This window comes from Aspergillus karnatakaensis (genome assembly GCF_047715665.1).
Source record: "Aspergillus karnatakaensis strain CBS 102800 unplaced genomic scaffold BJY04scaffold_40, whole genome shotgun sequence".
NCBI lineage: Eukaryota > Fungi > Ascomycota > Eurotiomycetes > Eurotiales > Aspergillaceae > Aspergillus > Aspergillus karnatakaensis.
The window spans coordinates 1-22,978 of NW_027395752.1; the positions used below are offsets into that span (position 1 = coordinate 1).

The following is a 22,978-nucleotide window of genomic DNA, read 5'->3' on the forward strand; positions in this document are numbered from 1 at the left end:
GGGGGAGGGTGATTCGATGTCTGTCCTGCGGCAGGTGATGGATGAGGACATTCGGGATTTCGTGGGCGAGGAGGGGGCGAGGGAGGTTTTTGCGGTTTTGGAAGGATTTATGAGGGGGGAGGGTGGGGTGATGGGATTTGAATAGGCTTGCGCTCGTAGATAGGGTATGCCATTACTTTGAAGAAAGGTGATTTTGAGGAGATTTGCACATGGCGTAGAAGGTGGATTATATAGTTATATATAGGGCAGGAAGATACAGGGATATAGCTCCTGGTCAGTCCACTGGTGAAGGTGCACACGACATACTATAGGATTTTCCTGTTCTTGTTTTTAGAGATCATTCGTTCTAGATAATACATACCAAGTAAAAGTAGGATCTATGATTTCATCCTCTAGTCATTCTGTTGAAAATTGAACGCCCGCGCCCAACAGAAGAATTTAGACGTCTTCAAATTCCTCATCATCTTCATCAGACTCCTCCTTTTTTATCTCCGGTTCCGTCTTGATCCTCTTAGCAGCAGGCTCCTCATCAGCTGGCGTCGTGGGAGTCCCAGTAGCCGTCTGCGGTGCACTGGTGCCAGAGTCTGTGTCAAATTCACGCTTGATACCAGAAGGAGCACTGGTTGGGCCGCCACCCACGGCTGGTGAAGCTGTATCGCTCGCCGAGACACCACCGACGTCCTCGAATTCGTCGAATTCATCAGAATCGTCTTCCGCGGTGCTCGCATCCTCTTGAGCCTGGAGGGCCTTTTCGCGCGCCATCTCCGCATAGTAGGCGGCGACCTTGTCGTCGAGGTCGGCGAGGTTAGGTTTCTGGTCCTCTTCCTCCTTGAGCTCTGGTTTGATTTTGAGATCTGTTTCGGACTTGACGGCACCAACGTTTCCGGCTGTTGTGGAGACGGTGGAGTGTGTATGCCAGACCGGAAGGGCATTTTGCTTCTCAAGAGCAGCCTTGCGCGCGGCTTCTTCCTTTTGCTCGGCGGCGCTCTTTTCTTCCGTTGAAGTGAGGGAGATCTCGAGAGCCCCTGCGTCAGTCTTGATGTTTCCACGAACGGCTTCCTGTTTCTTCGAGGGTACGACGACGGCTGCCCTGGTTGGGTTGGTATGCTGGTTTCGGACGACATCAATCTTGTGGTCCCACGCTGTGTCAAAATCATTTGGCGGAATCTCGACCGAGTCGATCTGCTTAAGGAGTTTCAGCATTCCGTCTAACTGAGCCATGAGCTTGCTGTTCTTTTCGTGGCCGGTGCGATCGATTCCCTCGGTGCCTTTGACGTCCTCCGTGCGCTCGAGAATGGCCCCACAGTTTTGACACTCAAACCCTTCATCCGAGTACAGACTCAACACGTCCAGTTCCGTCCACTCGGCCCCGCATCGCAAGCAGATATATTCCTTCCGTTCCTGGCTGGGCGTATATTGTAGCTTGATCGTCGACGTCAGCTTCGAGACTTTGTACTTGATTGCATCGACGACTGGATGTAAGGGGATGTAGTAGTATTCGCGGTTCACGGGTCGGGTCGATCCATCTCGAATTTCAGCTCGTGTGTTGCTGAATCAAGCGCTCATGTTAGCATCCTGGAAAAAGTTCCTCTGGTAGAGGACACAGATCATACACTGCGATCAAGCGATCTTCGCGCAGCTTGGCGCATAGTTTGCGCAGATCCTTCTGCTGCATTCCCAGAAGGAACGCTAAGTCTTCTGCATGAAGACTTTTCGGAAAGGGTCAGCATTACAGTCTGGTCATTCTGCGCCGTTCTTTAACCAGTGACATACACCGAATGGATGAATAGCGCATCGACGACTAAAATGTGGCGAGTCTCGTAAAAGGCGCGGGCGACCGTGCGAATGAGGGTGTTTGCGAGATCCATGATCACAAAGGAAGGGAGTCTGATAGGAAGGAGTTGTGAGGGTGGGAGAGGGTGGGCGCAAGGTGCGCAGGGCCTGATGATGCGGTTCTTAGACCTGGTCGAAAGACTGCAGCATATCTCCACCTGGCCCGAGTACGAGGGAAAGAGATAAAGAAAACAGAAGGTTATACAGTATTATACACAGCACTTCAGGAATAGGAGACTGACGAAAGAGCGTGAGATGAAAGAGAGAGGAGAGTGAAAGAAAAGTGAGACCATCAGGGAGAATCCATGAACTCAAGAGAGGAAGTCTTGATGCCTGAGGCTGGGATTCTTATCGGATTGGCCTAGACCGGATGTGGCCTAGCGTTCCGGAGAGGGAAAGACGCGGAGAGAAAAAAAGTAGCGGAGACTCAAGGGCACCATCGCATCCTCACCATCTCCATGCGCTCCCACTTCCTTTCACGGACGTGGTTCATCAATTCCCTCCCGAGTACCCGAGTACCTTCGCAGCCCCAACTTATTTCACCCTCGAACCGCCCGATCCTTCGATCTATTACCACTCATACCCGACAGTGGTGGCACGTTGGTGGACAGCTAGAATGGACAATAACGCCGGAAGAGCTGAGGGATCCCAAGATGCTGGACGACAGCGTAAGAAGAGGGATCTGGGTAGGAACGAATGGAAGTATGTTAGTCCCGCCCGTTTGTTCACCTCAATTGCCGTCACTCAACTAACTAGCTAGGCGGCAAATGCCAGATAAGAGAGACCGCAACGAGAGATCTCAACAAATGAAGCGGAGAAAGCTCGACAACGGGGAGGAAGTCGCTACACCAGTTTACGCTACCGAGTTCTCCAAGGAGGATATTGATAACGAGCAGCGGCGGCCGAAGAAGAAGGTTGCCGTGTTGATTGGATACTCTGGGACCGGTTACAAGGGAATGCAATTGTACGCGCATAATGTCTCTGCTGGGTAGATATGCAATGCTGACTATATGTAGGAGCACAACCGAAAAGACGATTGAAGGAGAGCTGTTTACCGCGTTTGTTGCGGCTGGCGCGATCTCCAAAGCCAACGCCGCGGATCCCAAGAAGTCGTCGCTGGTTCGCTGTGCCCGCACAGACAAGGGCGTGCACGCTGCTGGCAATGTTGTCTCGCTGAAATTGATTGTCGAAGATCCCGACATTGTCAAGAAGATCAATGAGCAGCTCAGCTCGCAAATCCGCGTCTGGGACATAATTGTCGCCAACAAGTCATTTAGCAGTTACCAGATGTGCGACTCTCGCATCTATGAATACCTGATTCCGTCCCACTGTTTTCTACCGCCTCATCCTAGCACCTATCTCGGGACGAAGCTTGTGGAGTTAGCCGAGAAAGCGGGCGAACTTGAGGCATACAAAGCGCGCCAGGCGGAGGTTGCTAATTACTGGGAAGAGGTTGATGCGAAGGTTCTTCAGCCTCTCCTTGAGAGCTTTCCCGAGGCTGTTCGCAAGCCGGTTGAGAAAGCGCTGCATATGAGCGATGAGGAAGTCGTTGAAGACAAGGAAGTCAAGGCTGCCGAGGAAACATTAAGTGCCGACGATGCTCCAGCTGCTGACGCTACCGCTACGGAGCAGCCTGCAGAATTGAGCGAGGAAGAGGTTGCTCTGCGCAGACAAATCTATGAAGCTGTCAAGACAGTTAAAGCCGCCCACCTCAAGGCAAGACGGGAATATCGCGTACCTCCTGCGCGCCTGGCCCAGATACAGGCAGCGCTTGACAAATATGTTGGAACCCGCAACTTCTGGAACTACACGATCCAAAAGATTTTTAAAGATCCCTCCGCCAAGCGCCATATCAAATCATTCAACCTCAACACCAAGCCTATCATTATTGATGGCACTGAATGGCTCAGTCTTAAGGTCCACGGCCAAAGCTTCATGATGCACCAAATCCGCAAAATGGTCGCCATGGCTACTCTTGTCGTCCGCTGCGGCTGTGATCCCGAGCGCATCACCGAAACTTACGGGCCTACCAAGCTCGCCATTCCCAAGGCACCAGGTCTCGGACTGCTCCTTGAGCGCCCTGTTTTCGACGCGTATAACAAGCGGGCGGCGGAGTTCCAAAAGGAGCCCCTTGATTTCGACAAGTACACCACGGAGATGGACGAGTTCAAGCAGCGAGAGATCTACGACCGGATCTTCAGAGAGGAAGAGCAATCTCATGCGTATGTCTCTTTCCCTCAATCAATTCATGTGTCTCTGACTAGTCTATAGGTTCTCCTCATTCTTCAACCACATCGACCACTATGGTCAAGAAGAATTCCTCTATCTTACGTCCGGCGGCATTGCGGCCGCAAAACCCGCCACTGCCCATAAAGAGAACGAAACACCCCAGCCTGAAACAGCAGGACCGAAGCGCAAGTCGCAGCGAGAAATTCTGGCTGAGGTTGAGATGGAATCGGATGAAGAGCGTGCGGCAGAAGAGGAAGGGTAGATCATCAGCATCTGTATATATACACTCGAATATGGTCAAGCACCACAACCCTTGGATCGCTGCCGTGCAGGCGCAGGCTAAACCGACCCCAATCCATAGACTGTAGGCTAAATGGATAAAAGTGCAACCTTAATCTTAAGATTACCCATTTTACGGTCCTGCGAGCGAAAAATTTATGATTGGTCCTGCACCGCATATCCAGCCCACTCACCTCGCCGTGGACTACAGCGATCGGTCTATGAATGCACCGAAAGGTGTTGGAGTCCACTATGTATATCCAGCTCGAGTCTCTCAGAGCTCTCTCTCTCTCTCTCTCTCTCTCTCTCTACTATCTAGGTTACAGCTCTCCAACCTCCAAGCCAACAATGTCCTCCACCTTCACAAACCCCATCCTCTGGGAAGACCTCCCAGACCCCGAAATCATCCGCGTGCACAAAACCTACTACATGAGCGCCTCCTCCTTCCACTTCTCACCGGGCGCCCCGATCCTCCAATCCTCTGATCTCGTGCACTGGGAATACATCGGGCACTCTGTCCCCTCGCTCCCACCAGCCGAGCGCTTCTCGCTCGATGGGAAACGCCCAGTCGCGTATGGGAAGGGCGTGTGGGCGTCTACGTTGGAGTACCGCGAGAGTAACGGATTGTTTTATTTCTATACACCCGTGCAGGGGACAGATAAGACGTTTGTTTATACGGCGAGGGATCCGAGTGGTGAATGGACGGCGCATGAGCCCATTGAGCGGTTCTATTATGATCTGGGGGTGTTGGTTGATGAGGATGATGGGATGTATATTGCGCATGGGACGAGGGTTATTGAAGTGGCAAGGCTGGATGGGGAGGGGTTGAGGGAGGTGGAGAATCAGGTAAGCCAGATATCTCTTTTTCAAGAGCTGAATTTTATTGATTTGATGGATGACAGGTGGTTTACAGGTCTGGGGCCTACCTTGAAGGCGCCCGGATGTACAAGATCAATGGCGCGTACTATATCTGGGTTACGAAAGACTGGGATACGCAGTGCGTGCTTAAGTCTACGACGGGGCCGTTTGGACCGTATGAAGAACGGGAGGTTATTGTTGGAATGCGCTCTCCTCTTGCAGGTTCTGGGTCTCCGCATCAAGGTGCCCTGGTCGACACGCCGGATGGGAAGTGGTATTATATGGCGTTCATCGATGCGTATCCTGTGGGTAGAATCCCGGTACTGGCGCCGGTGGAGTTCGATAGCGATGGGTGGCCCCGAGTCACAGCAGACTATACCGACGCAAAGGGTGAATGGCGTCTGGAATATCCATATCCACATGTCGACTGCGCGAAACCGAGGTCTTGCTTCCGGAGATATGAATTCACCGGGTCAACCTTGGAGCCGTGCTGGGAGTGGAATCACAACCCGGACAATTCCAGATGGAGTATCGAGAACGACCAGCTGGTGCTGCGAACTGGAACCGCGACGGAAAGTCTGCATCTGGCTACGAATACATTAACCCTCCGCACCGTTGGACCTGGAAGCATCGCGACATTTTGCATCGACACATCGGGGATGAACGACGGCGACAGAGCGGGTGTCTCTATGTTCCGAGATGAAAGCGCCTATATCGGTATCCATAAAGAGGGCGACATATGGACCCTCGTGTACTTGGATGGCGCGAAGGTCAGCCCTAAAAATCTGCCCGTGGGATGGCTGAATGGTCGCCCTACAGCTCTAGATTGGGAATTGGTCTCGAATGGATCCGTCAAGGAGAGCACATCCCTGAAGTCTGACAAAGTGTGGCTCCGGATCAAGGTAGACTTGAGGTCTGCTACACCCCATGTCAAGGAATATGAAGAGGCGACGAGGAATGCCACGTTTGAGTATAGTTATGATGGCGTGGCATTTGAGCGTCTAGGCCCAACGTATACGTTGACGAAGTCGACGGCAGGTTACGTGGGCTATCGATTTGGGCTGTTCAACTTTGCCACGAAAGCACTAGGGGGTGAAATTAGGGTTAGCCATTGTGACCTGGAGGCATGGGAAACGGATGAATAGGCACTTTGTCTTAATCGGTGTCGCCTGGCGGATTGCCTAAGAATATTCAGACCAACTATTTTCTCTTGCTACTTTACGATCACGCCGGCTGTAATTAATCTTTTCGTGCTGCGCTTGCGCGCTAGTCAACAGTCATTTGAGACCCTGCCAATGGTGGCTTAAGGTTTGAGTCTGCTATGAGTCAACTGCCCTTAGTTAGCCACCACAGAGCAGAGGCATTTTAAACCACCCTGATTTCTCTGCAAAGATTCAACCTAAACAAGCATTTCAGATAATCATGGCTTCAGCTCCAGAACTACACACAAAGTCCCCCTTCTCACCAACCCTCCCCGAGCGCCTCCGCCCCAAACCAAAGCACAAGAACCTCCAAAAAGCCCGACTAAAGCACCGACCACCCGCATCTCTACCTGTTGATCCAACAACCCCAGAAACTCCCCTCGACTCCCCCTTCCTGCGCCTCTTCTTCGCCCTCCCCGTCGAAATCCGCCTGCAGATCTACCGCCACATCCTCGTCCGCCCCAATAAATTCAATTTAAAGCACAAATTCGGCTGTCACGTCGGCATCATCGGGATCCACAGACCTGGAATCTTCGAGAGACTCTATCTCTCTCGTACATTCTGCTGCGCGGAATGCGACACGCGGCTTTGGTACTCCCGGGACCAGGACCCATGTCAAGAGCTGAATATTGGACCCGACTCCGGAGCGCGAAGTTACTGGGCGCGTCCAAAGAAGAACCCATATCTTTGTGACCGGTGTTATCCGGAGATGCAGTATCGGCTTGGGTTGGAGAAGTGGCCGTCACTGGAGGGGCTGGAGTGTCTTTGTGTGAGGAGGGAGGAACTTGCGGTGCTGGCTGTGAATAGACGGATCTATGAAGAAGCGTGGCCGGTTTTCTGGGCGGAGAATACGTTTGCGTTTGAGAATGCGAGGTTGTTAGCTGATTTTCTGGAGAATGTTCCCGACGAGAAGAGGGAGCGGATTAGGTCTATTTCCTTGCTGGCGCCGAGGGGAAATCGGCATATTCTGTTTGAGGACGAGGAGGAGCTGGCTGTGTGTTGGCCGCTGTTGAGGAAGTGTACGGGGTTACGCCACCTGGAGATCGACTCGGATCTGCTGGGGGATTTGGATTGTGTCTTGGAGCTTAGCGCTGTGAAGGTTGGCGAGGTGGTGTTTATGGTCAAGGCGAAGGAGAGGGGATTTGATTCATACGACCAGGGCTATCGGGAAAGAATGATGACGCCGTGGCTTGCGTATCGACGGATCTGTGAGGATGAGTTGACAGTGCTTTTATCTAGAAGTATGATGGGGGAGGAGGATGTTGACGAAGAGTGTGTTCTGCGTGCCTTTGAGAAGCGAGAACGGCGGATCCATCAGGAGGCAGCATAGGATATACAACGTGCTGAATTAAGCGTTCAGATACTTGCTGCAACTTCGATGTTAAATAAGTAGCCACAGGTTGGGCATACTTAGAGCAAGGTTATGTCATATCTTCAGTTACCTACTCACTGGCCCACCAACTTTGAACATGCTCTGCACTCGCCTAAAGCCCTGTCCAATCATAAAGGATATTTGACCTCAAGAGAGCCGGCAGGATGACCTTGAATATCATTGAAGATCCACCATATTGTCATGATTTAACTCAATACCTGTTTCAGTGTGTTGGGGCGGTCGTTATTTGAGTGAAATCACACTTTCCATGGAATCGGAATATACGGATGTTGAGATGAAGTGCGTGGCGCTGTTGTGAGGGTGGGTGTATTGTTTTGCACAGGCACCAAGGAGCTCAGATAGCATTCAGCTTATTCGAGAGGATGCTGTGATAAGGGATGGATAGATCCTTGGGCTTATTAGCTGGAAGATCCGATACTCTGACTTGTGCCTGGTGCTTCTGTGGAGAATGCAACATTGATAACTTCAAGGAAAGAGCCATCTAGAAATGATTGAAACAGGATAGGACTGGCTAAAATCGACAATAGTGATAGAGACCCTATGCAGAGATGCGGAACCTTAGGTGCCTAATAACAGAACATCTTTCTCTCTCGTGATGATCGTGATACAGACAACCAATAGGTCAAGGCTGAAATGGCATTTCACCCAGCCGACAGTGTGTTTTGAGGTTTGGCGTAGGCAACCCTGGATTAGCAGATACACTATGGTAGAGAGCGTCCCATCGCAGCCGGGATATGGGAAGGTTGCTCAGGCCGGCCTTGGAAACTCTCTTTGCAGGCCAAACTGCCCGTCGGCAAGATCAAGTCAGCTAACACTACCAAATGTGAATTGAACTGTAGCTCTTGTACTTGGCCACCAGTCCAGCCTCGGACTAACGACAAACACCCTCACCGACACCTTAAAAGACAGGATCTTCCCCAGGGAGTACAACAACAAGAGTATAAAAATACACCAAGTGCTATTAGCAAATTATTCAAACTACACCGCAACCCCGCTCCTTCTCACGAAATACCCCAGCCGCGGGCTAAGCCCAACCCCAACCCTAAGAACGTCCGTTCACAAAGCCAGATTAAAGCACCAACCTCCTCCTTCTGCTAATTCAATTTCATTCAAGGCAAGCTCATAAATAGCTCTAGCATCCGCTCAAAATCCGGCGTACCCAGTCCCGTCACCGGATCCCAGCCAGACGAAGCACGATAAGCCGGCTGTCCATGACAGCCATAGTTCAAGCCCTCAACAACATCACCCATGACCTCGGGATGAGCATACAACGCCGGATTAACAAACCCCACCGTCTGCTTCCCCGCGCGGAGCCGCGCATCGTTGATCTTCGCAATAATGGAGGCAAAAACCGGCGCGCTGGCGGACGTCCCGTACATCTTGAGAAACCTGCCGTTCACGGCCGTGACGTGGGCGTCGGCGCTGAGCGCTAGGTCTGGGAAGCCTCGGCCTGCGGCCTCTGTTGACTGGATTTGTTGGAAGTCAAGAAGAGCGTTGTGCTGGTATCGCGGGGCTGGGAACACGTTGCTGAACCCGCCACCGGAGCTAAGGAGAGTGTTGACCTGGGTGCCGTCGGTAGAATTGATTCGGGCCTCAAAGGCAACTTCTGCGTCTAGCACGGTGCCGTTGGTCGGTAGGCGAGTACCGCCTATGGAAGTCACGTATGGGCATGTTGATGGGAATGTTGCAATATGGCCGCCTGGTTGGAGGCAGGTTGTGTCGTGGACTCCGGCCGTGCCGTGGTCGCCAGAGGGGAATATCACGGTGATGCCCTGGAGGCCGAGTTTAAGGAACTCCAGGCACTGGCGCCTCTCGTAGGCGGGGCTAAGGTCGGTTTCCTCGTATGCGTATGAGATGGAGACTACCTTTGTTGTTGTGTGGGTGCCGCAGTCGGAAGAGTTGTACCCGCTGGGGAAGCCAGGGCTGGCCGGATACGGGTTGGGATAGATAGGGTCGTATTTGGGGTCGATGGCGGGGCAGTAGGTGCTGTCGAGAGCTGCAAGGAAGGTATTCATGGTTCCTTGCGCGATTAAATCGCCGACTTGGAAGTGGGTTACGTTGAGCGGGGATGTCAGGGACATGGCATATTCGAGGTTGAGACTGGGTTCGGCGTTGAAGACGGGCGACTGCACGATGCTTTGGATTGTCCCGCCCGCAATAGACTCGAATGCCGGACGGGTCCCGGCCATTGAAGGGTTGAAAAGATTGAAAAAGGCGTCCAGGTCATCTTCCATGTATCCCATCCATCCGTAGTGGACAATCCCCAAGGAGTTTGCTGGGTGTGATGTGTCGTCCACGGGAATGCTATAGAGGGCTCGGAGGCAGTCTGGGGTTATGAGCTCATCACAACCAGTGGGCAATGCGGTGCTCGTAGTCATGCGAGACGCTTTCTGGGTGGAAGAAGATCCAAGCGATGAGACTACCTTGTTCTCAATTTCCACATAATGCAGACCCATTGCTCCTGACGGTATATCCGGCTGCAGATCTGGAATACTCCTTGCCCAACCTCGGCGACCAAGAGAAGGTTCTGTTGTTCGAATAAAGTCGACGTGGCTCCTCACCGACTCTGATAGTTGGTATTCCTCACAGCCTACCATTGTTTGGGTGGTTATCTCGTGCTCGTACAGGTGAAATTCCGTATGCAGCAGTTGCTCTGCCATATTAACCGTCAAATCCACATGGAGTTCGCTACCTGTCCTAGACCTTTGGACATTCTTTCGAGGAATCCCGGACTCCTCGAGCCAGTCAGTGACGTTTTGAACGGTTGCTTCACTTGCTACGAATTTTGCTGCCACGGCCTCCTCTGTCCAATATTGAGCATACTGGGGTGAAGTTGGATCAGAGACACTGAGAAGGTAATCCTCAGTAGATTCTAGGTTCTGCTGGACCAGCGCAATAGTTAACGGAATAAGGGAGTCGGATGGCATGCGGGAGATCCTTTGCCATCTGTCCGGGACAGCTCGCTTTTCGTGAACAACATGATGATTGAAGCTGCCAGCTACACACCAAGCGCTGCATAGGATCTGGATTGGGACCACGAAACGCATTGCTGAGAAGACGGGTGGAGAACCAATGTTTCGAGGAGGATGTGGAAGTCTGCTCAGAAGAAAGGAGAACTTTCAACACGGTTTCATGATCGAATTCTTATACCCGATCCTGCTTGCTGGGATTCCGAATGCCCCCGACAAAACGAATGAAAGCTCACTGCTTGGGTGTGAGTGCTCCGGCTCCACCATACGTTTCCTTGAATCTATCTAAGTCGCGCAGACAGTTCTTGTGACGGTAGGCACAATTCCTGAAATTGGCGCCTCAAAGCAGTCTTCTGTCCGGCGCGTGTGTATTTCATATACAGGGGTGGGTCTGAATCCTATATTGCGGCATCCATATATCTTTTAGATCCGGTATGTGCATATAAGACTGGACCCTGTCCAGGTGGGCAAAATGCCCCAATCAAAATACATTTCCCCCTATTCATCTTGCCAGACCTGGCTAGACAGGATGTTTATTTCTCAGATGACTATATTAATGACAGACTAAGGTGAGGATCGAACGAAAATGTGCCCCCTACAGTGTAGGTTCCGCCTGCTCGATTCAAGGATGCCGGCTATCGCGGATTCCTTCCATATCCACAGCTTCCCTGATATTCACCACTCGCGCAGACCTTAAGCCTTGTCTTCCTCCGTCTCGGAGCCATCCTCGCTAATGATCGAGGCCACGGTGCCATTAATCTCCGAAACGGGCACCTCGCCACCATTCTCGGCCGACGCAATACACGCTGGGAAACATGCGCCGTAGCATATGCCTCGCAATCTAATGTCCGGAATGCCCATACAGGCAAGGTTGCAGGCAGCGGTGCATTCGCCCTGCAAGGACACGTCAGCGCGGCATTTGTGGAAAGCAGCGGCTACCAGTTGTATCTCAGGAAGCTGCCATGGGGCCTACTGACAATGCCTTCTCCCTACACGTTAGAAGAAACGAGTCAGTATTGGTCTCGCTGCAATACGACCCAGAGAGATTATTACTTACACGCTTCTCAAGCTCTTCAAAGGAGGCGTTGGTCTCTGGTGTTGGGGCCGCGAGAGCAGATCCCAAGAGGGCGGTGATCGTGATCCAGGTAAAACGCATGGCTGTGAGGTGCGGGTTAAGCGAAGACTAGGGATGAGTAAAATCTGTGGCGAGACTTGTGTGTTGCTCTGTAAACCACAGTTGAAGGGGAGGTAACTCGCATTATATACCCCTTCCACTACCTGGGGCCTGTCCAAAATACCTGGTTTTCGAAGCTCTAACATGTCGGAAAACAAAAACTGCTGTCTAGCAGGGCCCAATCTATCACTCGGAGGATATCTGCTCCGCAGACACGCCACCGTTGTGCGATTTGAGAGATACGACTCAGGTAAACTATGTGTGCATTCAGTCCTTGTAACAAGGCATCGGTGTAGACCTACATGAGCAGTGGGGGCTGGAAGGAATAGGTATTGCCGCCTGTCCTTCTGGGACTATTCGAGATAAACTTGGACGACAGCGAGAAGGGTGAACAGTCAGCGCTAACAGCATCATGGTTACAGAGATTGAGAGATATGATAGCACAGGTGATCCTTCGCTTATTACCTGCGAGTTGACTGCGCCGCATATTCTACTGACCCAAGGCACTCCTCCAGTCTCTGTCGGGTACTGTCCAGTTTAACTGCCCTGGCTCATTTTTCGCTGTACGCTCCCATATTCAAATGACCCATGCTTTGTGCGGTTTGGACTTGGTTCATTCAAAGCTTGTACTGGCAAAATCATTATCTCAAGATGCTCTCGAGTAGTAAGTAGATGTTCCAATAAGTTGGGTACAGCAGCATGCTGCCTCAAGCCCGACCAATCTCTAAGATGTACAGGGTATAGTAAGGACGCCCGCACGGTATTCCCAATAGGACTATCCCGTACGAGCGAGCACCAATAGCCATAGCAGAGACAGCCAAGCCGTTGGCTCGGTGTCTTTCCGAAAGCCTGACCCAGAGCATCAGCCAACAGCCAGAACTACGTAACGAGAATCCTGTCCCTCAGCTTGGCCAATACTATAATTTAATTAATGGCCCGCAGCCGGGTTCCAGGTTTGAGAACCAACTTCCCTAATCTTATCCATCACCAACAATCGTCCTTTTCATCTTTGCCCTTCATCGATCCCGATGGAACCACGCACCGCCCCTAGTTCCCAGCAGGAGCTGCAACATCCAGCGTCCGAGGTAATCACCCAGGTCTCCTCGCTCCTGAGCGAACATGGGTACCCCCTAAGTCACCACTACCGCCAAGCCAATCGAATTAACCTCCAGCACTTTCTCCGACGTGAACATCTCCAGTACACTATCCACCCTACTATTCTCGAGCATTTCAGGTCCCAGTCAGGGTATTCGGATACAGATGTAGCTGCAGCACCGCTCAAGATTGCTGACATTGCCTGTGGAACAGCGAGCTGGCTAATCGATGCCGCACGCGAACTACCAAATTCGTCTCTTGAAGGTCTAGATATATCTCTAGAGCTTGTACCTCACCATAAATGGCTAGAGGACTTCAACAACGCTACCTTCACCTTCTACGAGTGGGACTTCCTCCACGATCCTGTCCCCATAGAACTGGTTGGGAGATACGATTTGGTTCACGTGAACTGGGCGCTACTCAGGCTGGTAGGGAAGGATACAAAAGCGATTGTTTCAAGGCTCTATGAGCTCTTGAAGCCTGGGGGATACATTCAACTGGATGAATGGGACTATGAGCGGACGAGCGTTGGCGTTGAGGAGGTCGAGCCGGCTTTAGAAACACCGACACTCAACGAACTCACGACCCTATGGCGTCTTGATGAGCGCACGTCTGATTTCCCGAGGCGTCTGCTGGAGGATGAGGGGGGATTTCATGTTTTGGTTGTTGAACGGGCGGAGGACAAGAGGGAGTTAAGGCGGGCGGTCCAAGAACTACACATGTTGAGGGTGGAGGAGGCGGCAGTCGAGGCCATCACTCTTAGCAGCCCACAGGCTGTGACGCCCCTCTTCCTGGTGATTGACGAGGCCCGCAAGGAGATTGCCCAGGGTGCGTGGTTAGATATTCCTTTCATGGTGGTTGTGGCAGTCAGGCCAGAGTAAGGATTTTGTGGTGCGACACGTGGATTTCTCTGGGCAGTAAGAATGATGTTTGTGCTTTTTCCTCGTGTGGACCAGTGAATGTACTAGAATGCCATATTTCTAGCAGTTTACAATATAGTAAGATCGTAGCAACAGACCACCCTGACCCATACCCGACCTCAACATCCTCATCGGAGAACCGTGCTTGACCGGCTGACTGCAGGTTGCTCGAGATCGCAGAACAGGTCCGCATCACCGCAACCCTCCACAGTCTTTCGGCCGTGGGCGGAGAAAGGTCGCAATTTCCTTCCCCGCGCTAGCTAGGCTCGGGCGCGTAGGGGCGACAGTACTGTCCAATCAATAGTACTGTCCAGTTAATAGTAAAACAGGGCCGCATGAGAACAGGGATGGCAAATCAGGTTAATGAACATTATTATAGGGGGGAAAACGCGTAAACACTAACTCATCAAGGAGATGGCTTTCTTATCAGATCCGACGAGTGGAGCCGCTGCCCCCACCTGAGATCTTGGCCGGGTCGGGCCGGTATCGGCCGTATCCAATTCATACTATGGGCGTGCTTTTTGGGTACTTTGCTTGGACTGCGTTCTGGTTGAATGCCTTGTTTTGTGAGTAGCAAGTGTAGATTTGTCTTGCGGCCTGGATAAATGAGCTGGTAATTGTAGATACGATATGGGCGTTATATCAGCGGTTAGCAGAAAGCTTGGACAACACTGCAGGGTTGTTCTCTCTATTAAGAACAGTATGAACGGGCCTGACTATTCCGGGAGAAACTTGACAGCAAAGCAGCTGTCCAGCCAAGGCATGTCAGTATCTATGACTTTCTACCTGCTCAAGGACGGTTTTGAGGTTCCTGATACATTGGTGCTGTGACCTGCTTTAGCTGCATGGAACTCACGCTTCCTGGTCAACTGGGGGGAGAAGAGACGCTGACTGGTACTAACCGCGCGGTCTTGGACTGTTCCTTCAACGAGCTTCCCGGTCGAATCCTTCGGGAGTTGGCCGGAGCAGAAGACAAAGCCATTGGCAACCACGGCTTGGTTGTAGAAGGCGCGTGGCGGGGGTGCTTGGGCGGTGTTTATGGGTTGGCGTTCGGGGGACATTTTGATGGGGGGATATATGCTGAGTCTTTGGTGTGGGCACAGGACGTTGGATAATGGTGTTGTTGAGAGAATGGGTCGGCTCTGTGAGCGTGAGAGGGGGGATCATATATGGAATAATAGCTGGGGGAGATATTCTAGCAAGTACAGCCTGTGCTCTATCTTTCGCTCTTGCGCACTGGATTTGGCGCTTTCCATCCGCTACTGATGCAAGCATCTATACGTGGACACGAATAAAATGTAATTAATGCGCTTATTATGGAGCTATGGATGTAATCATGGAACACTTCTGAGGTCCAGATGGGTAATAGGTTGAACGATTGGGGATTATTATACTGGTGGCGTGTATGGTTCAATATCAGAAATCTGCCACTTGCCACTGTGGAGAACCTAGGAGGTTTTCGCTCTCGCACACCCGATTTGGAGTAGACCAAGCAAGTCCAGTCAACTAGGTAGCTCTTTATTTCCTCTGTATACATCCCCCCTCGTTGAATCCACTTCTCTCAACAGACATCCATTATCATCGAGAAACCACCACAGCAATGGACCAGCAACGCACCGCTCTTCCCCTCTGTGCCACCTCCGTACACTCTGCCCACGAGAAAATCAAGCAATACATCCACTGCACACCACTCTTAACCTGCACCTCGCTCGACCGCATCGCATCCTCGACTTCTCCCAGAGAAGCCATCACAGGCAACAACCTTACCCCTCCAATGAGCTACAGCCCCAAGTGTCTGAATCGCAAGCGCCACCCTCCATCCGCCTCTTCCTCAAATGCGAGAACTACCATAAAATCGGCGCCTTCAAGGCCCGAGGCGCATTCCACGCCATCGCCAGGCTAATCGAGGATCTCGGCCTTGCCGAACTGCAAAACCGAGGCGTCATCACGCACAGTAGCGGTAAGTTACCTTGGAAATAGCCGCAGCACAACTCGCTCTATTCGAACTGATCACTAGACTAGACTAGACTAGACTAGACAAGCCTAGACGCTGGACATATGCTTACCAGTCCAGGAAACCACGCGCAATCTGACCTACTGCCAAATAGTAGTAGCGGTGGAAAGCCATGAGATGGTCTTGTTTGGGGGCAACGATGAATCCTTGCTGCTGTTTCGAGCTCTGTTCTGGCCAGGATCGACTCAGGTTACAGGCTGATAACGCAAGGAGTGAGTGTTTCAACGGTTTATATACATCAGAAAGTGTGGTGATGGTGAAGAAAATCCTGTCTAGGGCTCCAATGCAGAAAGACTCCCAGTGAGTGAGGTAAAGCTGTTCTGTCTCAGTAAGACTCAGCTGCGGAGGAAGCTCGCTGCTGGGCGAGAATGGAACAACAACGGCTCCTAGAGACTGGCTTTCCCTGGGAACGACTCGAAGTTCAACATGAGGCTGGATTCCGTCTATCGAGATTGTGTCTGTATTGTCGATCTCAATCTGGTCTGGCTGATCTTCTTTAGAATCCTCTTGCTGGTAGTTCTGGCTGCGTATACCAGGCCGCACCGTTACATTTCGAAACTCAAGCCTGCTCTTTGGGGCTTCACACTCTCTACCAGACTTGACACATGGCCCGCATACTGGCTTTTGCTCATCGCACTGCAAGCGATTAGTGAAAGAAATCCTGGTGTAAAGTGGGCCAAGGTCAACCTTGACTCGGCGTCTCCGGCATGTTCCACACCCGGAGCGAGAGCGAGTGATATTAGTCTTCCTGGGCCTTTGTGGTGCTGGTCGAAAAATAGCACATCATCAAAGACAGTCTTCAGTAGAGTCATGAGTGGTAGGAAAAGGATTTTTTTGCTCCGGACTGGACTTCGCTCCCGCGCACCGCATTAGGGAAGTGGTGACTTTGCTGATGAATAACTATACATCTACGTGATACTCAGATCTGAACAAAGACATTCATTCCACCATAGCAATGGCATTCAAATCCTCTCAGCCGCTGCTCCAGCAGCCCCTTTGCGTAGCCTGCATCCAGATGGCGAGCGGTACCATAAGCCCCTGCCTACTTTCCAGCTGCACGTACACTAACTCAACAAAACAGGCCCAGACAAGCAAGAAAACCTCCGCCGTGCGCGCGAAAACGTCCTCGAGGCAGCCTCCAAAGGCGCAAGGCTCGTCGTTCTCCCCGAGTGCTTCAACTCACCCTACTCCACAGCGTTATTTCCTCTTTACGCCGAGCCCCTGCCGCCATCTCTCTCCCACGGCAACACCACCAATAGAAGCCACTCCAGCTCGCCAACCTTCTCAGCCCTAGCTAACATAGCCCGCAACGCAAACGTCTACCTTGTAGGCGGCACCCTCCCCGAACGAGACGAACAAACAGGAAAGATCTACAACACATGCCCTATCTACAGCCCAACCGGCACTCTGCTCGCCACCCACCGCAAACTACACCTCTTCGACATCCACGTCCCTGATCAAATGGCATTTCGTGAGTCCGACACCCTCTCAGCAGGCAACGCCGTCACGGTCGTCCATCTACCGGGGTACGGTAAACTCGGGATAGGGATATGCTACGACATGCGGTTCCCTGAGCCCGCTGCGATCGCTGCGCGAGCCGGTGCGTTTGCGCTGGTGTATCCTTCTGCATTTAATACGACCACAGGGCCGTTGCATTGGGAGCTGTTAGGGCGGAGTTGCGCGCTGGATAATCAGGTTTATGCTGTGTCGTGCTCGCAGGCGAGGGGGACGGGCGGCGGGTATCCGGCTTGGGGGTTTAGTATGGTAGCGGATCCAATGGGGAGGGTTGTTGTGCAGGCACGGGAGTCGGATGGCATTGTGTATGCGGACTTGGATGATGGTGTGATCTGGGAGAGTCGTGAGGCGATTCCGGTTTCGGGGCAGAGGAGGTTTGATGTTTATCTCGATGTGAGTTGGGGGGTTCAGTAGTTCAGGAAAGTCTTGCATATGAGAAGAATTATGTTTTAAGGAAATGCAAAACGCAAGAATTGAGTTTCCTCCTCGTATCCTGTCTAAATCTACATATGATTCGAGCAACATAACCTGGCTCTCTAGCAGGGACTTCAAGACCATCAACCCAACCAAGTCACCTCAAGCACAGCCAACAACGAGCCCTTCTGCTGCCGCACCTCCGTCAACTGGAATCGCTCATCGGCAGCGCTAATCACAGCCTCCCAGTCCCTCCTCGTTCTCTCACGGGCATTGGAAAAGCCAAGCATGTACATATCAAAGTCCCTATCAGATAGCTCGTTAGTACCGCTGCTCTCTATGCCCGGTAGACACCCGAATGAACTAACCTTGACTGCCTCTCAACAAGGTAATGCTCCTCATGGAACGCCGGAATAATCCGCTCATTGATAACAACCTTCGCGCCACTCTTCAACCCCGGAATCAGCGCCTGGAGAATCTTCGCAGCATACTTGTCGGACCAGTCATGCAGGACGGAGCGAAGAAGGTAGACATCCGCCCCGTGAACAGGCTGCGGTGTAAAGAAGTCGTGCTCTTGAAAGGAAAATCTGTCTTTCAAATTCCCCGGCAGAGCAGCTTTGCTGTGGACGATGATAGCGGGCATATCCTGGATGATGAACTTTGCCTGCGACGCGGCAGGATGAGAAGTGGATGTCGCCAAAGCGTGAGAGATATGCCCAAGGCTGCCACCTACGTCGACGATCGTGAAGTCCGTACTGTCTTCGTTGGGCCACGGGAACGCTTCGGCAAGATAGCTAGGCGAGAAGCCAGCGTGCTGCATCTGCCAGTTCATCGTTGTGGCGATCCGGGCTGCGCGCTCGGGTTGTGTTGCTAATGCCTGGAAACAGCCTTGGTCGGTATTGTTTGCTAGGCTCCAGCCCTGGATACTGTATTAGCCTAGGAAAAAGAAGGATTCAGGAAAGTACGTACGCAGTGCTCTGTTTCCTCTGAATTTGGGAACTGGATTAGTGCCTCGCCGATCTGGAATGTTGTCTTAGTATATCAAGTTTCAGAATATCTCGGGGTAGATTGCACCTTGAATGCCCCTGGGAAAACCTCTTCGGCCCCGACGCGGACCCAGTCTCGCATTCCCTTGTTCTCAGAGAGCACTCGAGAGGCGGCGGTATGGATGAAGAAGTCTGGTTTGGATTCGTAGAAGATATGATGGGTTGCGGCGTGTGCAAGTAACCGACGGACGAGAGTTTCATTGAGATTAAGGGCCTGTGCAAGATCGGAGACTGTAGTTCCATTCTCTGGAAAGTTCTCTGCAATGACAAGACGGACAATTGGGTTTACGCTTAGAGTGGGAAGGCGCTGTATGTTGTTAGATAGAGGGCCCGAGGGCATTGGTGGTGTTTGAACCCAGAACTGACCATCTCAGGCACAAGAGTAGCCACAGGATCGGTGAGTAAGGCGCGTAGCTCATCGACTTTGGCGAACAGTTGTTGCTTAAGGTCCCGCGCAGCTGATTCTGGGGCATCGCCGTGTAAATGGGCAGGAATGCCATGCTCAAATGTTGGTTGGGGATGGCCTGTTTGAGCTAGGGCATCAGCCAATGCAGTGGCTGTTTGTGAAATCTGAGCTGCACGCTCTTGCAATGTTAGAGTGTCCATGTTAATCGAGAACAGAGCTCTGCAGGTGAAGATTCAGAAGATACCTTTCGCAGCAGCGGGGAACGTCAATAAATACCGAGGATCCTGCAAGTGAGGGGTACTTCTTCATGCACTTTCTTCTACTAGAAGCTATCGTAAGCGTATCCGCATCCTTCTAGATTGAAAGGTGGATGAGATTGGTGCAGAGCATTTAGCGGCGCTGATATCTACTCCTTCAGCTTAGCCACGCACTAGTTTACTTATAGTTTATGCAGCTTGCAGCCTTGACGGCTAGCGCGGCCAGGGAGGGCGGCATGTTTCATGAATAAAGTACGCTACCCTCTGTTATTTCTCGTTGATGTTGTTGAGATAGGGTTTAGCATATCAGTGACCTCGGGCTATACATCTCCATCCAAAACTCTATACACCAATCTATCGGATAATCCTATCTGAAGCAATATTTCGACACAGAGACGGGCATCCTTGTAGAGAGCCCGATGATCGTCTAGACACCAATACAAACGAAATAGTCCGTCCACAAGTTACTGCACTGCTCATTCACCTGCGTATTCCAAGCGCGGAACTGCTCAAAGGTAATCCCAGCATTCGTATAGATAAACCAACAGCCCTCACCAGCCTTCACCAGATGAAAGGACTTGCAGTAAGTCACAATCCCCGGAAACTGGGGCGTGGGCGCATTGGGCGTAGTAGGCTGGGGAGCCGGTGCTTGCGTTATAGTCGTGCTTACTCCGGGGACATGCACGCAGACGTAGTAGTCGAGCCAGAGGTTTGTGCAGTCTAGGCAGGTATGTTAGTTTGCAGTTAGAAAGGAAAGGGGGGGTAAAGATTCCTGACGCACCACTGTTGATATCGCTATTCCATGCTCGGAATTGGTCGAGGGTGATACCGTACCTCGAGGCAATAGTGCCGCACTGGTCGCCCGAGGCGATCTTGTGGAAGCCGTCGCAGTTGTCTTCGATACCGGGCATTTGGGGCTCGGGCTTGGAGGGGTCGGCGGTTGGTTCGGGGGTGGGTGGCTGTGTGGTTGTGACGGATGCGCCGGGGACGTGCACGCAGACGTAGTAGTCGATCCAGAGGTTTGTGCAGTCTGGTTCATTAGGCATGTGGAACTTTAGATTACTTGAATACGTACCGTTGTTAATGTCGCTGTTCCAAGACTTGAACTGGTCGATGGTAATGCCGTATCTTGACGCAATGGTACCGCATTGGTCGCCTGACGCTATCTTGTGGAAGCCATCGCAGTTCTCGACAATACCAGGCATCTGTGGCTCAGGCTTGGTAGGATCAGCAGTTGGTTGGGGGGCCTGCGAGGTAGTGGTAGTAGTCGTCGCGCCAGGAACGTGCACGCAAACGTAGTAGTCGAGCCAGAGGTTTGAGCATTCTTATTTGGTCAGACAGGCAATAATGGGAGGATGAGCAAGAGCTTACGACTGTTGATATCGCTGTTCCAGCTTCTGAATTGAGTGACAGAGATGCCATGCTTGGCCGCAATGCTGTCACAGCCGTCCCCGGAGGAGACCTTGTAAAAGCCATCACAGTTCTCAGCAATGCCAGGCATTTGAGGAGCGGGGTTAGATGGATCGTCTGTTGGTTCAGGCTGCTGCGGGGTGGTGCTTGTGCTGCTGGGGATTGTTCCCGGACCAGAGACACAGACATAGTAGTCCAGCCAGAGGTTGGTGCACTCTATGTATGCCCGTTAATCTCTTACTATGTCATGGAAGCTGCAAACGTACCATTGTTGAGCTCGGTGTTCCAGCTCCTGAACTGGGCTTCGGTTATACCGTTCTTGGAGGCGATAGTGCCGCAGTTGTCGCCGGAGGATACCTTATAGAAACCGTTGCAGTTATCCACAATTCCGGGCATGGTGGGAGAGTTGCTGGGGGCAGTGCTAGTCGTGGTCGTTGTTGTGGTGGTCCTAGTGGTAGTAGTCAAGGTCGTCGGTGGTTGAGTGGTGGTCGTGCTGGATGTCGTGCTGGTGCTCGTCGTAGATGAGGTGCTTGGGGGATCATCGGTGACCGTACCGATCACGCAGTAAAGCAGATCGGTGTCAAGGTCAGGGCAGGAGATGCCAGGGTTCAGCTGCTGGATTATCTCAACGGTGGTTCCCCAGCTGCTGGCAAAGCTCTCGCACGTAGCACCAAAGTCGGCTGTCGTGGAAAAGTCGCACTCAACTGCGCGGCGGGCAATGACTGCAGTCATGGCTGGGACGACCCCGGCGGCCAGTAGAAGAAGTCGTGTCGAGTGCATATTGGCTCTGCAATATCAGCGCTGGATTGGTGCTCAGAGAGGTGCGCGACTTCTACTTAGCTGAGCCTGACACTGAATGAGGGAATGATTGACAAAGACGAAGATATAACGGTTTATATAGAAATCCCATATCCTACTAGCTCATATACTAGACGCAAGCCTGTCAAATCTGCCTACTACCCACTTTGTTAGCGCGGTGTCCTTTACCTCCACCTCTACTACTAGAGGAATAAATGAAGGTATACCATGCACAGCTGAGTATTCCTTCACTCGCCATGCTCGACTCAGGTAATCCTTGCGAAAGGCTGAGAAGTAACAGGGTGGGGGTACTTGGAGATGCCAAAGGATTGTTCCTGGAATGTTGAACCTGCCAATGACCTGACTCGGCCGACTGCCAACAGTACATTCCAAATTTAATCTGCTCATCTGGGAAACATCAATCCTCGACGGCGATTCTAAGACCCTGTCCTGTTGCGTTAAATCTAACTCGCCCCAGTGGTAGTGTGCTGGCTCAGAAGCCAACTACAACCCAAGACGGCCCCACTATCAAATACCAAGATTTAGCCACTGTGCCAAAGGCTGAAGGATTGCCCTTGCATAGCAGATAAGGATTCAACGGCTTTCTGCAGGGCGCACGAGGGGTATGCATAGGCTGATGTCGTTTCGGTAGCGGCACGCTGCATGTGGTGCTTAGGGACTCCTGTGCCCGGGTGGAGTCCGAATATACTTCATAGCCTCTACCTTTTTGTGACAAGGCAATTTGCCCGGCTGTTCGGGGAGTTTCCGGGATTCTTTTCCATATGGGCGTGCTCGGTCGCTTTGTGGCATTGTTGAACTAGCACTATACTTTAGCGATTAGCTTGATTCAAAGGTGGATTGATTCTATCCAAGTGCGTAGTCAAGACGGCTGTCTCAATATGTAGTTGTTCCGTGGGCTGGGCCGACGGGATGGAGGGATTAATGTGTTAGGCTTGCAAGTGTTTATTCATGTCAGCTAAATGCTCCCGGGCACGTCTGAGGCTGGCCAGGGTGAATTCTACCTGCCGGACTCGCAGAGGGAGACCTTTTCCAGACGGCCACGCTAAACGGATTCCTGTAACTATTGCCGTCGGCACTGGAGATAAAGGCCAGAGTCTGTGGATATCTGAGTAGCAATTCTGAACAAATAGAGAACCCACGTTTAT

The 22,978-nt window shown here is 51.9% G+C and overlaps 11 protein-coding genes across 11 annotated transcripts; 5 read left to right on the forward strand and 6 right to left on the reverse strand.

Annotated features, from left to right (window-relative positions):
- Positions 1-202: 202 nt before the first annotated feature.
- BJY04DRAFT_194174 (putative transcription factor TFIIE complex alpha subunit) lies at positions 203-2,131 on the reverse strand. The gene is made up of 3 exons (XM_073712025.1): positions 1,774-2,131; positions 1,614-1,709; positions 203-1,549 (listed from the first exon to the last, which is right to left on the reverse strand). The coding sequence occupies exons 1-3, from the start codon at positions 1,866-1,868 to the stop codon at positions 439-441; spliced, it is 1,302 nt and encodes a 433-aa protein (XP_073568876.1). The 5' UTR covers positions 1,869-2,131; the 3' UTR covers positions 203-438.
- A 318-nt stretch (positions 2,132-2,449) lies between these two features.
- On the forward strand, positions 2,450-4,324 carry BJY04DRAFT_208824 (pseudouridine synthase PUS2; the record flags this gene model as incomplete). Its single annotated transcript, XM_073714042.1, has 4 exons — positions 2,450-2,535; positions 2,594-2,797; positions 2,850-4,055; positions 4,105-4,324. The coding sequence occupies 4 exons, from the start codon at positions 2,450-2,452 to the stop codon at positions 4,322-4,324; spliced, it is 1,716 nt and encodes a 571-aa protein (XP_073568877.1).
- A 365-nt stretch (positions 4,325-4,689) lies between these two features.
- Positions 4,690-6,344, forward strand: BJY04DRAFT_208825 (glycosyl hydrolase; the record flags this gene model as incomplete). Its single annotated transcript, XM_073714043.1, has 2 exons — positions 4,690-5,187; positions 5,244-6,344. The coding sequence occupies 2 exons, from the start codon at positions 4,690-4,692 to the stop codon at positions 6,342-6,344; spliced, it is 1,599 nt and encodes a 532-aa protein (XP_073568878.1).
- Positions 6,345-6,595: 251 nt separating this feature from the next.
- BJY04DRAFT_194179 (uncharacterized protein) lies at positions 6,596-8,384 on the forward strand. The gene has a single exon (XM_073712026.1). It carries the CDS (start codon positions 6,622-6,624, stop codon positions 7,729-7,731), a length of 1,110 nt encoding a protein of 369 aa, XP_073568879.1. The 5' UTR covers positions 6,596-6,621; the 3' UTR covers positions 7,732-8,384.
- A 461-nt stretch (positions 8,385-8,845) lies between these two features.
- Positions 8,846-11,016, reverse strand: BJY04DRAFT_229407 (S53 family peptidase). Its single transcript, XM_073719061.1, has one exon. The coding sequence runs from the start codon at positions 10,839-10,841 to the stop codon at positions 8,904-8,906; it is 1,938 nt and encodes a 645-aa protein (XP_073568880.1). The 5' UTR covers positions 10,842-11,016; the 3' UTR covers positions 8,846-8,903.
- Positions 11,017-11,456: 440 nt separating this feature from the next.
- Positions 11,457-11,919, reverse strand: BJY04DRAFT_220433 (uncharacterized protein; the record flags this gene model as incomplete). The annotated part of the gene is made up of 3 exons (XM_073716872.1): positions 11,457-11,657; positions 11,741-11,752; positions 11,821-11,919. The coding sequence occupies 3 exons, from the start codon at positions 11,917-11,919 to the stop codon at positions 11,457-11,459; spliced, it is 312 nt and encodes a 103-aa protein (XP_073568881.1).
- A 905-nt stretch (positions 11,920-12,824) lies between these two features.
- BJY04DRAFT_194186 (S-adenosyl-L-methionine-dependent methyltransferase) lies at positions 12,825-14,071 on the forward strand. The gene has a single exon (XM_073712027.1). It carries the CDS (start codon positions 12,966-12,968, stop codon positions 13,911-13,913), a length of 948 nt encoding a protein of 315 aa, XP_073568882.1. The 5' UTR covers positions 12,825-12,965; the 3' UTR covers positions 13,914-14,071.
- Positions 14,072-14,734: 663 nt separating this feature from the next.
- Positions 14,735-15,013, reverse strand: BJY04DRAFT_220435 (uncharacterized protein; the record flags this gene model as incomplete). Its single annotated transcript, XM_073716873.1, has 2 exons — positions 14,735-14,809; positions 14,855-15,013. The coding sequence occupies 2 exons, from the start codon at positions 15,011-15,013 to the stop codon at positions 14,735-14,737; spliced, it is 234 nt and encodes a 77-aa protein (XP_073568883.1).
- A 1,908-nt stretch (positions 15,014-16,921) lies between these two features.
- On the forward strand, positions 16,922-17,952 carry BJY04DRAFT_229409 (carbon-nitrogen hydrolase family protein; the record flags this gene model as incomplete). Its single annotated transcript, XM_073719062.1, has 2 exons — positions 16,922-16,991; positions 17,048-17,952. The coding sequence occupies 2 exons, from the start codon at positions 16,922-16,924 to the stop codon at positions 17,893-17,895; spliced, it is 918 nt and encodes a 305-aa protein (XP_073568884.1). The 3' UTR covers positions 17,896-17,952.
- Positions 17,953-17,992: 40 nt separating this feature from the next.
- On the reverse strand, positions 17,993-19,552 carry BJY04DRAFT_229413 (O-methyltransferase-domain-containing protein). The gene is made up of 5 exons (XM_073719063.1): positions 19,308-19,552; positions 18,970-19,248; positions 18,865-18,915; positions 18,264-18,814; positions 17,993-18,201 (listed from the first exon to the last, which is right to left on the reverse strand). Exons 1-5 carry the CDS (start codon positions 19,545-19,547, stop codon positions 18,039-18,041), a joined length of 1,284 nt encoding a protein of 427 aa, XP_073568885.1. The 5' UTR covers positions 19,548-19,552; the 3' UTR covers positions 17,993-18,038.
- A 479-nt stretch (positions 19,553-20,031) lies between these two features.
- On the reverse strand, positions 20,032-21,746 carry BJY04DRAFT_220438 (uncharacterized protein; the record flags this gene model as incomplete). The annotated part of the gene is made up of 5 exons (XM_073716874.1): positions 20,032-20,324; positions 20,386-20,634; positions 20,680-20,928; positions 20,976-21,230; positions 21,281-21,746. The coding sequence occupies 5 exons, from the start codon at positions 21,744-21,746 to the stop codon at positions 20,032-20,034; spliced, it is 1,512 nt and encodes a 503-aa protein (XP_073568886.1).
- Between the last annotated feature and the right edge of the window lie 1,232 nt (positions 21,747-22,978).